Raw genomic sequence first — 16,265 nt, forward strand, 5'->3', positions numbered from 1 at the left:
TCTTCTTGCAGAGGCCGAAGCAGCAACTGCAGGATAGCTCCACAAAGCACAGCCACAGGCAGGGCGGCACTTCTCCTCAGCTCTTCTCTACGCAGAGGTTCCTCTTGATGTCTAGAAGTGATCTAAAGTCTGTGGTTTGGGGTGCTCTTCTTATACCCATTTTGGCCTTTGAAGTTGGCTTACTTCAAAGGAAAGTCTCTCTTGTTTGTGAAATCCTGCATTGCCCAGGCCATGCCCCAGACACACACCAGGGGGTTGGAGACTGCATTGTGTGAGGGCAGGCACAGCCCTCTCAAGTGTAAGTGACCACTCCTCCCCTCCCTCCTAGCACAGATGGCTCATCAGGATATGCAGGCTACACCCCAGCTCCTTTTGTGTCACTGTCTAGAGAGAGGTGCAAACAGCCCAACTGTCAAACTGACCTAGACAGGGAATCCACAAACAGGCATAGGCACAGAATGGTTTAAGCAAGAAAATGCCCACTTTCTAAAAGTGGCATTTTCAAACACACAATCTCAAAATCAACTTTACTAAAAGATGTATTTTTAAATTGTGAGCTCAGAGACCCCAAACTCCACATGTCTATCTGCTTCCAAAGGGAATCTACGCTTTAATCATTTTTAAAGATAGCCCCCTTGTTAACCTATGACAGAGATAGGCCTTGCAACACTGAAAACCGAATTTGGTAGTATTTCACTGTCAGGACATATAAAACACATTTGTATACGTCCTACTTAAAACAGACACTGCACCCTGCCCATGGGGCTACCTATGGCCTACCTTAGGGGTTTCTTACATGTAAGAAAAGGGATGGTTTAGGTCTGGCAAGTCGAATTGGCAGTTTAAAACTGCACACACAGACACTGCAGTGGCAGGTCTGAGCCATGTTTACAGGGCTTCTAATGTGGGTGGCACAACCAGTGCTGCAGGCCCACTAGTAGCATTTGATTTACAGGCCCTGGGCACCTCTAGTGCACTGTAATAGGGTCTTACCAGTAAATCAAATATGCCAATCATGCAAAGCCAATAACATACACATTTTATACAGGAGCGCTTGCACTTTAGTACTGGATAGCAGTGGTAAAGTGCCCAGAGTAACAAAAACAGAGTCCAGCACACTTCAATAACCTGGGGAACATAGACAAAAGGTTAAGGGAGACCGCGCCAAGGATATAAAGTCTAACAGTATCTATCACTGGGAAGTACTGAGTTGTGGAATACAAGACCTATACTGCAGATCTAACAAAACACTCTCTCCCGAACCCACTACTCCCCTCTCATCAATGAGATGTTGTCCTACTATCTCTAATTTTCATTGTTGCTGTTGATCATTAGAGGACCTTAAAGATACAGCATATTAATCCTTGCAGGTGTATACTATACTGCAACCCTTTACAGATGTTTGCCCACCTCCCTCAACTTACAAGTTATTAAAAGAGGGATTTGCTGGACTTTCTGGTAGCAAAGGTTCTGCCCCTGGAATTCCAGCACTAAATCATCGGTCTTAGTACCCCCTACCTGATCGTCATCTCAAGGAAGTAATTATGTTTTCTAATATTCGAGAATCTGCTTGAGTATGGTCTCCTTGTTCAGTGGCTAAATACAGTGAATACACTGAATAAGTAGATTATCTGCTGGTTCTATAGACACTTTTCAACATCTATGTGAATTACTGAAACACCATTGTTTTTGTAATGCTGATAAATGAAGCTTTCCAGAAGTTTAATGAAAAAACGTTTTAAGTTTTTGATAAGTGTGAGTTCGCTTAACTCTCTTCAGTGTCCAGTGTTGTTTTTGTAATGGTTAGTAAGTTTGTTTTGGGCTTTCTGGTTCTATATTAAGTTGTTTTTCTTTTGTTTGTCTCTCATTGAAAAAGAGGCTAATTCATATCTCTGGTGCTATGACACGGATTATTTTAACTGGTATTCTATTTCAAACAGGTAGATGTTTTCCACATGTTCTGTTTTTTTGTATTATAATTGCCATTTTAAGCCATAGAGAGATCTAAGCTGCATTCTCTGCCCTTTGCACCTCTGCAGCCAGGGAAGCAAAGATGCAAGAGCAGTTTTGGAAATGTCAAAGCCCACAGCCACTCATTAAGGATACTAGAAACTAACTCTGTGTCCACTAGTGAAATGATGCCTGATTTGTACTTGGGCTGTGCACTGCAGTTAGTGGGTCCCATGGGCTACAACAGGAAGACCACTACAGCTCTGCTCCAGAGGTTGCAGTTTTGAGTGAATCCCATTTATTTGAGTGAATGCGTGGGGTCCCAAGTGTCATTAGTGACTAGGGCCTATTTGTGATTGTTCAAATGGGTTCGGCTTTGAACGATCTCTTATGTCGAGAGTAACTAGGAAGGTGTCTAAGTAAGATTTATATAGTCACAGTTTTGAAGTTTGAATCCTCACAAAACAATTTAAGCTTTTTATCCTTCTGTGGGTGATAAATTGTACACTGTTTAATTGGGTAATAAAACCTAATGCTTACAGTGGTTAGAAAAAACAAGAATTGTGGTATAAAACGCTTTTTGAAAATCATGTTGTCACATTTATCTTGTAATAAACTGTCTTTTCACTTGTATTTATTTGTGCAATATGTCTCTTGTTCTCTCACAAACTCCTAGCTGAGAAATGTTATTTTTTACATTGTGTCATAGAATGATTGTGGGGCCCAGCCATGTACCAGGCACACATACCCCAACACTGCAGTCCTCAACACAGTGTTACTTGTCTGTGTGATCCCATGTTTGCCCACCCAGGTGCACCCTTCTTTTCTGCTCTTACCAAAGAAAGGAGCTATACTCGTCACAGTAGCCCAGTTTACCAGACGGGTGGGGGTACACCTAGGCTATTTTTTTCTTAGGCAGCCTTAACATTTTCACCTTGTCATATTATTGCTTATCATAATCTTATTTTCTCTTACCCTTCCCCGCATATATTTCTTCTAGGTAATAGCAGAAGGACCAGAGTAATGTGACCTGTGGTGCTAACATGTCAGCCCTCTGCCCACCACCATCCCCTGCTGTGCCGAAAACGCTCATTCCTATTGATGGCTATTCACCCCTTTTAGCTGCTACCTTTGCTTACTGGGACAATATTCTTGGTCCAAGGGTGCAGCATATATGGGCCCCAAAGTCTGAGCAGGTACTCCTAAGCGATGGTGAAATCACATTTCTTGCAAACCATACCCTCAATGGAGAAATTCTCCGGAATGCTGAGAGTGGCGCTATTGACGTCAAATTTTTTGTGCTGGCGGAGAAAGGGGTGATAATTGTGTCATTAATTTTTGACGGAAACTGGAACGGAGACAGAAGCACCTATGGATTGTCAATCATACTTCCGCAAACTGAACTGAGCTTCTACCTCCCCCTTCACCGTGTTTGTGTGGACAGGCTGACACACATTATAAGAAAAGGGCGGATAGCAATGAATAAGGTAAGGGCTTGTATGTAGATGAGTGAGGTATGTGTCTTTCTGTTTTAAATAGATTATCCTGTTTTTCTTCTTGATAAAACCATCTTTATAGATACATGCCTTTTTTTCTAAATTCATGAGGCAGCTGAAGATGTAGCTCGTTTTATTAACAATATAGCTTCCACTTTTAATAAGTAAGTAATGTGGCGAAGCACAGATTTCATTGTTTGGGCAGGTTTGGGAAACTGGTCACAGTAGTGTCATTAAAACAATTGATTAAAAGAAACACAATTCCTGTGTTATGTTATCATTGTAACCTATTACGTGGTGGCAACTTGTCATTAAAAGTGTGTGAGCTTAGCCCCACCAAAGGCCCCAGGTGTCGACCAGAGGACCTGAAATTGAGCTATAGCCTCCAGTTGTACACTGTAGCAGGTGCACAACTTGGAACAAGTATTTTATAGTGGCAGAAGGCAGCTGAAGTAAACATCTCTGTGTTTGCTTATTGAGGGTCTGGCGGACTCTGTGCTCTATCAGGGAGTTGATGATAGCATAGAATCCCTTGTCTTTCTTAACAGAGTGCTGTTCATCATTGTCACTCCTAACCAGTCCTGCTGCTCTGGCAGGGCCCATGGTCACACATGCAGGGTGAGGTACAGCTCAGGCCCTGCAACCTATAGGCAATATATTTATGGAAGATATCTAGTGCTTTACCATTAATTGTGGGGCCCTAACTTTCAGTGACACTTACATGTATGAATGCATGGTATACCATAAAGGATGATGAAGCTTTTAACTGGGGGTGCAGTGGTTGGATAGTGGACTAGCTGGGTGCCACAGCTGGGAAAGATTCTATGCTAGATTATTGTGACCATTCTAGCTATTAGAGGGGCCCTCTTTAGCATATTGTCTAAAGCCCATGTCTGGACATTATGCTACCCTAGCATATGTTTCGCCATTCCCCCTCTTCCCCCCCCTCCCATCCACCCTCAAACTTCGTCCTCTCCATCCCCCAGGCCTTTGGTGGACATCCTTGACTTTTAATGGCCCACTACTGCCTGGCATGTGTTTGTGATTCATGGGAATGTGACCAGATTCTGATCATATAGGTCAGTGGTACATGTGAGAGCATTTGACAAAAATGATTCACCAGCACATTGGGTCTGAAAACATTTATTTTCAAAACAGGGTACGCTTTTATTTTGGTGCAATTATGATTATTTTCCTAAAATATTATGCCTATGTTTGGGGACAAAATGATTGATTTTCCATGTTGTATTTGATAGTGATATCTGAATGATAATCCCAGCTGAGCTGAGACCATCTTTTGCTGATGTAATTGCCTTGGTGCCAGAGATTATTTCCTGCCATGACTGCTGTTTCATCACTGTCTTGGAGGAATTTCATAATCTGTTCTGACTATATGTATTAAAAAGAAAACTCGGACTTGTGCATTTTGAGTCCAGATCCTGTAAGAGTAGTGAAACCATACAGATGTGCCTTTTGTGTAACTTTGAAACTTGAGCAGGCATGCTTGTGTCTTGAGTCTCTGACCTGGGAATAGCTCTGTTGTCTACTGACTGAGTTTGAGATCTGTATCTGATTTCCCAGTCCTGTTCTGACACAATCGTTGTCTTTTCTGCTTACGTAAGCCATTGCAATTCATATATTTGTAAATTCATTTATTTGAGTGTACATTTTTCATTTATGAATCTGCATTGCATTTAGTATTGTTTGCACATGTAAAAACAACGTGCTTTATTGTAGTATGACACAGTGTGTGCTAGAATTTAGAGAAGGTTCATCAGGATTAATATGTTAATTCTTGCATTTTACATCATTCTTCACAAGGCCTACTCTTTCCAAAATAATCAGAAAAGTGTATTTAAGCTTGGTAAAGACATGTCTCAGGCATAGAGGAATCTTGAACTTCCTGAGAGATTTAGTTTGTGCACGCTGAGGTGAATGACATCAGCTCTCCTCTGAACCAGCCTTGCCTTATCGGCTCATTTAGGAATGCAACAACTAAGACAAAGAGATAGGGGCTGACCTCCTTGAAGAATAGAACTACATGCCTGTTGTTCAGCTAAGGTATGTGGGCTTGAGATGACTTTAAGAAACTCACACAGGCCCTTTTTGTGCTCCAGCTACTATGCTAGACGCAAGAAGGAAGGGGTTGTTTAACAAAGACTGCTTTTATCATTCAATGCAATGAACGTCTGAAATACCATCACAATGTTGCAGTTCTCCATAATATTTCAGATATGTATAGGATTTTATATCCCTTCTTCCCTCCATGAGTATTTGTGCCATGACGCCTTTGGGTGACAGTGCGCGCTATAAGTTCCTAAACCATTTTGCTTAGTAGTTGCTTTCATTGACACTGTTTTTTGTTTTTGTAGTTACATTCATACGTTATCTGCACTAGATTAGGATGTGAATTTTATTAAACTCTTTAGATATATAATGTGTCCTTCCATAATGAATGAATTTTTGAAACTCAGTAGCAGATAATCTTGTGGTCTTGCATGATTAAAGGTTGCCCAGAATGCACCATCCCTGCGTAGTGCGTAGTTGGTTCATTGGATAGAGTCCACCAGATTTCAAGGTTTAAGTGTTAAGCTGGCTCTGAGCAGTGTTTCACAAGAGAGTCTACAGGATCTAAATGTGCAGCATTTTGCAGAAGATTGCAAAACATGCATCACTGGCACTTGGCCAATGTTGCTGAGATGCGAGTTCTCCTGGGTGATGCGCACAAGACTTTACCAATAATTACTAATAGTGGAGACCTCTTTTGTAACATTGGTTTCTTCCCTCACATTTAGATGTATTATTTTATTGTTATGTTGTGTGTTTAATTTTTGATGTTGTATGATGTTGCAAATGCAAACTATGGGCATTTTATATATGTTTGTACTTTACAGCCCTGAGGAAGTTCACAGGTGATGAACAAAACGCGTTGGCTGTCTTCTTTTGTATGAAGAAAATAAAGGCTTTATTGGAGCAATATTTTTGGATGATTCAACTCTAACTTAAATTGTGTTGGTGCCTTGTCAACTGTAACACATAAGCATTGGACCTCTTCTTGGTTTGCACCTTGGGAGCGGCAGGTGGTTTGGTTGGGGCACAACTCAATGAAATATTTGGGACAAGGGGAAAGTGCGATTGGATTATTTGGCTTGCTGCTCTGTTCGGATGATAAGTGGTTTCTTCCCTCACTTCAAACAGGAGCTTCCTCTCTGTTGTGAGTTGGCTATTAAAGGTATTCCACATTCAGTTTAATTTTTAAATCATTTTTTAATCTCATACACATGCAGTGCCAATTGCTTACACTACTGGACTGATGACCAAAGCAATGTGACCACAGCACACAGAAATGAATAGTCCAATTGCGTAGCAAGGATTAGTATCCCTGGTGGTGTAGTTGAAGTTGGAGAGAGCAAAAAATGTGAAGATCCCGAATCTGTTGTGGAAAGTGTCTTTATTTCTAGGCACTATTAGCCAAAGGATTGTGCATTCATCAAGATACAGCCAACACGTGTTTCGTCACTCAGGTGACTTCATCAAGGCTGGGCCGTCCGGCCAGAGAGGCAAATCACGAAAGATCCCTGCGATAAGGCAAGTAGGCCTTATTAGATATCTCAAACGTGTATTAGTGTCTGCATCATGGGATCTAACTGCTTTCTCATTTACTGGTTTTCAGTATGTAAATATGAGATTGCCACAGGATTATAACAACAGCCCTGGACTTTTTGTGACAAGAATTATGAAGACATTACAAGAAGATCCAGAGATGTTATGATGTGTTGATGGCATCTGCATCATAGATGAGTTAGCGGAGCATTTTTTTTTTTTTTTTTTTTTTTTTTACAATATCTTTTATTAATTTTCCAAACATGAGTTAACATTACCATTTGCACAATGTTAAATACTCCCCAACTATCCCCTCCCTCCTTACATCCAGCAACCGTTAAATTTTTTATTTATTTCCTGATATATAATTGAATACTGTATAGTGAGTCAGTGTCTCTTCGGGTCATTAACTTTTTGTCATGTATTTTAAGAGGCTTCATCAGAGCTTAGATTAGATATGTTTTGTGAGTGTTCTGATTCTGGTTCTTCGGGGTATTTAAGTTCATCTATTATTGTGTCCCATTGGCTTGCAGTATCTCTGGAACTCCTTCCTTGGGCTGCCTCTCTATGTAATATACGTCCTTCTGTTTCCACCCACTTTAACACTGCACTTAACCATCCTTGTATTTGAGGGCCTGTCAATGCTTTCCAGTGACTCGATATTTCTCTTTTAGCTAGCAGTACTGCTAAATCGATAAATTTATTAGTAGATTTTTTGTTAGCTGGTCGGGGAAAGTCCCCCAACAGTGCTGACATCGGGGAAGGTCGCAGTCTGTGTTCCGTTATCGTTTCCAAGGTTTTAAATACATCTGTCCAGTATGGGACTACCTGCTGGCAGTTCCAAAGCATGTGCTCCCGGCCTGCTTCTGGTTCCTTGCATCTGGGGCAGTCATTTCCGCTGGAGGTGAACATTTTTGCAAGTCTACGGGGGTGAGATAGGCTCTATGGTAAATGTAAATATTTATTAGTTTAAATCGGGCATTTCTTGATACTGGGTATATATGTGCGGTAATTCTATCCCATTGTTGTGGTTCTATCGTGGTCTCTAGTTCAGTTTGCCATTTTGGTCTAAGGCTATCTAGTTGGGTAAGAGTGTCTTTTTGTAGTGTTTTGTATAGTATAGATACCAAGCCTTTTTTCCCTCCCGGGGATATTAGCACTTCCAACAGTGTATGGGATAAAGATCTAGTATTATTCTGTGACTCCAAAATTGTTGCATCCTCGTTTAGGAATCTTGCCAGCCATTGTAATTGGCCTGCCTAGTAGTAGGTTTCCATATCAGGGGCCGCAAGTCCTCCCTCTAAGGTAGGTTTCTTGAGCATATTCAGAGCTAGCCTATGTCTGCCCGGTCCCCATATAAAGTTAGACATGATAGAGTTTAAGTCATTAAATACTGCTTTGGGTATGATTAGGGGAATGGTGGAGAAGAAATAAGGAAATCTTGGAAGTACTATCATTTTTAATATTGCTACTCTTCCCGTAACTGCCAGGGGTAGTGTCTTCCAGAACCGTATATCAGTTTTAAGTTTCCTGATTGCCGTGTATATGTTTCCGTCTAATAGGTCTGAGGGTTTGTGGTATATATTGACTCCGAGATATCGGAATGTGGTGGGAGTCCAGGGGAGGCCCCTGGTATCGGTCATCGTTTGGACTCCTTCCGCTAACGGGAAGATTGATGATTTCTTCCAGTTTATCTTAAGACCTGAAGCCTCGCCGAAGCTCTCTAACATGGCCATTGCCCCGGGGAGTTCTTTGTCTTTGTCTCCAAGGAAAATTAGCATATCGTCCGCATATAATGCGATATTGTGTCTCTGTGCTCCCACTGGAAGTCCCCCAAAGTGTGACCCTGGTCTGGCCATTCTGGCCAGTGGTTCCACTGCTATGGCGACAGGGGGACAGTGGGCAGCCTTGTCTGGTGCCTCTGCCAATTATAAAGGAGTCTGAGATTATTCTGCCCGTACATACCCGTGCTGTAGGTTTCGTGTAAAGTAGTTGCATCCATTTCACAAACTCAGGTCCGAGGCCCAACTGAGTTAACAGAGCATTTAGCTGGGGTTGACAGAATAGTGACTCTTCCAGCCGGGCACAGATATAAAATAAACTTTAAAAACAGGAAGATAGCTGGTCGTGGTTAATAGCTGGGGCTGTACCCTTGTCCCTGTAGTATCTAGTTATGCTTCAGATACAGCCCAGGAAACGTTAATTACTCCTACAATACAGAAAATAGGGTGCCATTTAGAGCACCATATTACACATTGGGAAGACTTTAACTGTGTAGTAAACTTTACACTGAATAATCCCACAAAAGAACAGGAGATACACATACAATTCCACCACCAACAAGTCTTTTCTTTATGACCTCAGTGTGATTGACACATGGTGTCACACGCGCCCACTAATGGCCAATTACTTGCATTTGACTATGGCACACCAAACTTCTGTTAGAATAGACTATAATATGATAGACCCGGGGCTGATTGTGGACGTCTAGGAAATTAAACAACTTCCACAGACTTTTTTGGACTATAGCCCAGCACAACTAGAGTTGTTCCGTCCCACTCTAGATGCTAGGCGTACAGCCAAGGAATGGCAACTCATCAACTCTTGAGAGACTGAGTAGTTATTCATGAAATATGAGAAGGCAATCAAGAACTACCTTAAATGTAATAATACCAGTGAGCTAGATCTGGAGATAGTTTAGGATGCTTTAAAAGCTATAGTCAGAGGAAAGTTTATGTCTGAGGCAAGTCAATTGCAAGGCATGAGAGAAATTGCATTAAAAGACTGATTGAGCAATGGGTATCCACAGAGTAGAAACACAAAGCAAACCCCTCTAAAAAGCTGGCAGACAATTAGCAACAATACGTGGGTAAGTTTCACACTAGAGTATGATAAGGCAAATTGCATATTGAACAGAACTGGAGCTAGATACCACAAGGGTGAAATAAGGCGGGAATCCTGTGAGCAAACAAACTGAGAGCTACACAGGCACAAATGGCATACAGGAGACTAAAACATTCTCGGCATTGTCGCAAACATCTAAGATGAAACGGCACACATTTCACACTTATTTTGAACAACTATGTAAATTATAAAGCGACACCTTCGGACCTACAACGCTCAATAGAAGGCGAGGCCGAGTCACTAGATGAAGTAATATCATTAGCAGAAATATTAAAGGTGATCAGCACTTAAAGTTGAGGAAATGCATGGGCCCTGATGGCTTTACAACTGTTTTCTCTAAATGTTTGCACCACAAATGGCTGCTCTTTTTATCTGACCTCTTCAATAATTTATCCACCACCAAGGGCGTACCCCAGTCAATGACTGAGGCGTCAACTGCCTTGATTCTGAAGCCCTGTAAAGAATGCTCGTCGTCCAGCCCGATCTCCCTGATGAACTGGGATGTTCCAATCTTTGCTAAATTATTGGCAAACTGCGTTCAAACCCTGATTCCAAAACTAATTCATGTGAACCCTGTGGGATTTATTCCGGCCAGATCTACGTACGTTAACAATAAGAGGGCTTTCCATCTAATCGACCTGCCGTGGAAAAGATTCAGAGAAACAGTAACACTCTCCCTGGATGCAGAGAAAACATTTGATGGGGTAGACTGGGGCATGATGAAGGCAGACCTTTGCAGCTTGGGTCTCAGTGCTAGATTTATAGAGTGGGTGGAAGCTCTGTGTATGGCACTTTATGCCAGGGTCTGAGTTCATGGAGGCAATACTCCTAACTTAGTGATCCAGGAGGGCATGCGGGAGGGGTGTCCATTGTATCTGCTAGTATTCTTCCTATATCTAGCGCCACTTTTGCAGAAGATTTGGAAAACAAGACAGCTCAGGCCATCACTTTTCATGGAGGCGCATACAAGGCCTTAGCTTTTGCTGATGAAATTTTACTATTGCTTACAGCTCCCCATAATTCTCTCCACGAACTACTGTTAGTACTGAAGAAGCATCACCAGCTAACAGAACTCAAAATCACTCTTAGCAAATAAGTGGGACTACTATGGGTAGAATGACATACATCAGATAAATCTTTATAAGAGAACTGCCTTTCAATGTACTATGAAAATACTTGTTCACCTCGGCCTTTTCCTCAGCCCAAATCTCTGCAAATGTCACCACAAGACATAAAAGTTCCTAGGCTCTAACGTCATGCTTTCTGGCGAAAATCGTATGGATACAAAAGCAAGAAAGATGTTGTGACCTATATATCTTGCCAATCACTCTAATCACCTGGGACCTCTTGACTAGATATAAGGGCTACACCACAGACTTATCACAGTTGACCTCGGTGGTGGGCAAGCCCTGATTGTTTTTTTGTTTTTTTTCGGAAGAGATTACGTGACGCATTATACTGAGCTTGTAAGCCTCTATATGAATTAATTACTCCCACTGTTTCTGAGAAAAATGAGACAAATACACATACTGCTATCTTAAGTGGATCACAAGCAGACATGTTAGAGACAAGCCTAGCAATTAGGGTTGTCCCTAGCGCTTTAGGCTTCACATACATGTTTGATAATAAGAAGCAGAGGACCACAAACCATATAGATCTTCGTTATACTCTACTGCAGAGGAACACTTTGCACCACCACGAGAATTATCTCAGTAGGAGTAGACAGCAATTTTGAAGGTGCGACTTGTGGTTTAGGGAAATCAAATAGTTATTGTTCCCCTACACCTTCCCTTGAGGTGCTATTAAAGCTATTATCCCCAATACACCTGCTCTACACCTTCATTGGGGGCAGTGAGCTGCAATGCAAAATGCAACTTATGTAAAAATTGAGTATGATCTGACACTTGGAACTCAATCATTTATGCAGCATACAGAAACTATCCCATAAACTCCAAACGTCTTACTGATAGATGAGTATAAGAGCATGTTCTACGTGGATGGCTGTGTGCAATGCGCCATTGGCACTAAAAAAAATAAGCTATCCCTTGCGCTGCAGTGCAGAGACTTTTTGAAGACCATAACTTCGAGGCACTCTGCACACCCTGAGGTTTTAGGTGATCCCACTTCAAAATTAGCAGAAATAGATACGCCTTACTTGCCTTTTAGAAGGCTGGTTCATTAGTTGCCTTACTAATTGTGTTGGATTTAATATTCTGCTTAACAGGTTATAATGTGGACTTGCTACATTGGCACCTAAATGGATTCAGAGATTCAAAAGATACATTCGTAAAACCAAAAACACACAATTCCTACCACTCGGCGTTGCCTCACTTCTGTGCAAACACTGTGCTACTTGTGTGGCTGGGTCTAGTGTTCTCAACAGGAACAGATCAATCCGAGGTCAATGAGAGTCCCCTCACGAGGGCTCCCATTGACCTTAGTTTTTATATGTTCCCGACTTGAGCACTAGGGATTCCAGAAGTTTCCATCACAGAAATGTAAGGAAAATGTGTGTTTTCAGGCAAAGTTTGAGGTTTGCACGGCATTGTGGGCAAGAAAATCTCATACGATCCATGCAAGCCACATCACCCTAGAAACCCTTGGTTGTCTAGTTTTCCAAAATGTCTGTGGTTTGTAGGTTTCCATGGGTGGCATCACAGCAGGACCCCAAATACTGCAGCTAACCCTTTTGCTTATCAGCATAGCGCTGTAGGGACTTTTATGTCATGGTCTCATGGCTCTCCCACTGAAATGGGATACCATTCATATCCGGGGACTTGTGAGAACTGAGGGTGGTAGGAAATTTGTGGGTCCCGACAGATTCCAGAAGTTTTCCTCACAGAAATGTGAGTAAAATGTACATTTTAGTCAAAGTTTAAGGTTTGTAGATCATTGTGGTTTTTGGGTGGGTGGTATGGCTAATGCCAGAGTGCAACACCTGCACCACTTTCTTTTGCCCTAAAGGCAAATTCCTGTTATCAGGCGGACTTTCTGTCCTCCAGGGGAGAGATTTGGGGCATTCTCCCTAATAGAGACAAACAGGGGCAGAAAGGCCCTATTGTCCCTTCTGAGGTGCAGGGGTATGTCTTGATGCCAGGGTAGGCAGCCCCTCCTTTTTTTGTTTTGGCCTAATCCCCTCTTATCCCCCCACCCACTGAGCTAGATTTGCCTTCAGTTTGCCCCAGAGGGGAGAAGAAAGTCCACTACTAACCAGGTATTTAAAAAGTGTGCCAAAACAAAAACATGAGGGTGAAGCCTATCCTGGCATCAAGCCATGCCCTCCGCCCCCACCAATAGAAGGGGCAATGATTGCTCATCCCTCCACCCCTGCGGTCGTGGGGGGAGATAGAAGGTTTGTTCCAATTGAGGAGATTGCCCAATCTGGCCCCCATAAGGGTAGAAAGCCCACCTGTCACCAGGCATTTTGCCTTTGGGGTAAAAGAAAGTGATATGAGTGTTTCACTCTGGTGCTAGCCACACCCAGCCCCAAATAGGACAAACCAGAATGCAACATCAACACCATTTTATTTTGCCCCAAAATGCAAAATTCCTGTTTTCAGGTGGACTTTATTCCCTACTTGGGGGACATATTTGGGTGGAATCTTACCAAATGGTACAAAACTCTAGGCTGACCCCCCCCATGGGAACAGAGAGATACTATTGTCCCTTCTGGGATAGAGTTCAATGCCAGGGTAGGCTGTCTCCTCCTTTTTTGGCTCTGTTTTGAAATCCATGGTGTCTTGTGAGCTTTGTCGCCCGGCCCCATCCCCCCCCCCCACTTGAAGGTAAGGGGTGATCACCCCCATCGACCCTCTGTGGGGAGACGGGGCTGCAGAAAGGCTGATGCTGGGAGAAGCCCCCACCCCCCTACATTTTCTTTAATTTTTTTACCTGGTGTCTAGTCTGCCACCCCCCCCCCCCCCCCCCCCCCCCCAGAGGGCAGATCTGTGGTAATCACCACAACCCGCCTCTGGAAGAGGGGTGGGAGGGCAGAAAGGCTGTTGCTCTTTTTTGGGGGTTGGACATGGCCGTGCCCGTGGTGGGTAGCTCCCACCCTTGTTAAAAAAAAAAAATTCTAAACTTTCCCTGGTGTCTATTGAGCTTAGACTGATACTGATGCTGCAGTTGTTGGGGTGGAGCAACGCTTACCACTAAATTTTCGTATGTTTTTTGTTTTCCCTAGTGTATAGTAGGATTTCTGAACGATACGTCTTCTGAAGCAATCAGTGGTCAGGGGCTGAGATATTCCCCCTGAGCACTGATGCAGTGAAAGTAAAATAGCCCATCGGTTTAGTTTACTTTCACGTTATAATTACATCAGCCCACCTTATAGGCTGATAGTCATGGCAGCAACGAAAAACAACACTTGGGCTGTTTGAGAAGCTCTTCCCAAGCAGCCCGAGTTTCATATTAAATAAAGGACTCCCTCTGGTGCAGAACAGCAGAAAGGCTTTTACCTGCCTCCCCAGTTCAAACCATTGGCTAACATACGCACTGGGGAGGTTTTGCGAGTGTCCGCCATTAGCTGACACCCGCACTGAAAGAGTTAAATAAGCTGACTCAGTAAAAAGGTATGCATAACCTCTGCAACTGAGAGGTTTTCTTCCAAGCAGCTCATTCTGCATCTGCGATCCAATGACTTTTGCAAACTCAGTTTCTGACACATTTTGCATATTTATTATCCACCATGTTCATTGTCTCAAACACAGTTGGCACTACCCGTGATCTTAAAACCATTGATTCTGGCTTGTTGACTAGCTTTAAATCTATTTATGTAAGCATCCCTTACGTTTGTGGTTCTGTGTTTTCAAACCTGTCTTGGAATATTAAAAACAGTTCTTATTGTGGTGTGCACAATTTTTATTCTTTCCCTTCTAAAGAAGTAAAATTATCTGAAAAACAATGCAACCTATCTGCCTGAATATCATTGCCGCAAGGCTATTGCATACTGTCTTAGAGGAGAACTACATGCTAAGTAAACTGCTTATGCCTCCATTACACATCATTCATCAGGAGGCCTGCGCTCTTCAATATAATAATTGAAGTGTATTTTAAGTTTGATACAGTCAGGGGTGTGTAATTTAGTAAAATATCTACTTGTCCATCGGACAGGTTGCTTCACAAATCTACTTGTCATGTAAACAAAATTCCACATGTCCCAATTGTGCCACGTAGTGATGTGACAAGTTATGGCAGCAATCTCATTATATAAACCTTTCGATAATAGTCTCTCTGATTATGCCAGGCCTGGTACTATAGTAGGGTTTGAATACTAACAATTCCCTTATTTTGCCACCTTTCCGCAGATCTACATACTGCGGCTGGAGTTAACAGTAAGTAATAGTTCCAGGGGTGGAATACCCTTTTGGGTTTGAGAAAACCTAATAACTTGCATGTTTTAGGGGCTTTCACCAGCTCTTCTCGAATCTTTTCTCATATTGAAAGAGGTTGGAAATTTACTCGTGACAAGGGCAGAAATAAAACTTCTTCCAGGGTTTGGAAAAAAAGTTGTGGGAACGGTGGTACAATGACGATTCTGGTGCCTTGAATTCCCAGGACTTTAACCGGTGCTCTGCAAGATGGGCCGAATTCCTTCTTCACAGTAATCTTTTCCCGAACCAGATCACCAACTTTAGGAATCCAGCCTGTGGATGTTGTTGGCAAATCCCTTATTCCTAAAGTGGCAGCACTAGTGGATGAATTATCATCACAAAATTGTTGAAGCTCCTGTAAGACAGTGAGACATTCATTAATGTCAAAAGGTGCATCTGCTACCACCATACCAGGGCCGTCTATATCTGGTACATACATAGGTATCCCAAAGGGGACCTCATAAGGCGTGCATCCCCCAAAGGACCGTCCTGGCAGATTATTTAGTACTCCCTGGACCCCATATAGGTGATGAAGCCAACTGCGGCCTTAACCTAATACTCTTGCTGTTAAGGCCTGCTTTAGGTCACGATTCCTCTGGATGATATGGCAAAGAGTAATGGAATTGAACACCCATCGTCCTCATACTGTCATTGAATGCCCTGGAGGCAATAGCAGGGGCCAGGTCTGACTGGAATGCTGCAACCGCATATGTACCAATAAAGACCAGCAAGCCTTCTATAACAGTTTGAGTGTGAGCCGACCGCTGTGGCCATACCCACAGGAATCTAGAACAAGAATCAACAGCTACTAAGATGTATTTATATGTACCATCAGGTTGTAAGGGACCACAGTGGTCCAGGTACACACATTGAAGTGGTCTATTGAACACTAAGAGGGATGCCTACATTGGGCGTTTAATGTTGGAGCCCTTTATTTGCT

At 42.6% G+C, this 16,265-nt stretch overlaps 1 protein-coding gene across 5 annotated transcripts in view; it reads left to right on the forward strand.

Moving 5' to 3' along the window:
• C9orf72 (C9orf72-SMCR8 complex subunit) overlaps positions 1 to 16,265 on the forward strand; it is a 228,434-nt gene that overhangs the window by 45,679 nt on the left and 166,490 nt on the right. For 4 of the 5 annotated variants that reach the window (XM_069240640.1, XM_069240656.1, XM_069240649.1 and 1 more), the window contains one exon: positions 2,951 to 3,437. The exons of the other annotated variant lie outside the window; for it this stretch is intronic. In XM_069240640.1, the coding sequence (XP_069096741.1) occupies positions 2,994 to 3,437 (444 nt within the window). In that variant the 5' untranslated portion in view covers positions 2,951 to 2,993. The remainder of the gene's footprint in view (positions 1 to 2,950; positions 3,438 to 16,265) is intronic. 5 annotated transcript variants of the gene reach the window in all.

Source organism: Pleurodeles waltl, chromosome 1_2 (genome assembly GCF_031143425.1).
Source record: "Pleurodeles waltl isolate 20211129_DDA chromosome 1_2, aPleWal1.hap1.20221129, whole genome shotgun sequence".
In the NCBI taxonomy this organism is placed as follows: Eukaryota; Metazoa; Chordata; class Amphibia; order Caudata; family Salamandridae; genus Pleurodeles; species Pleurodeles waltl.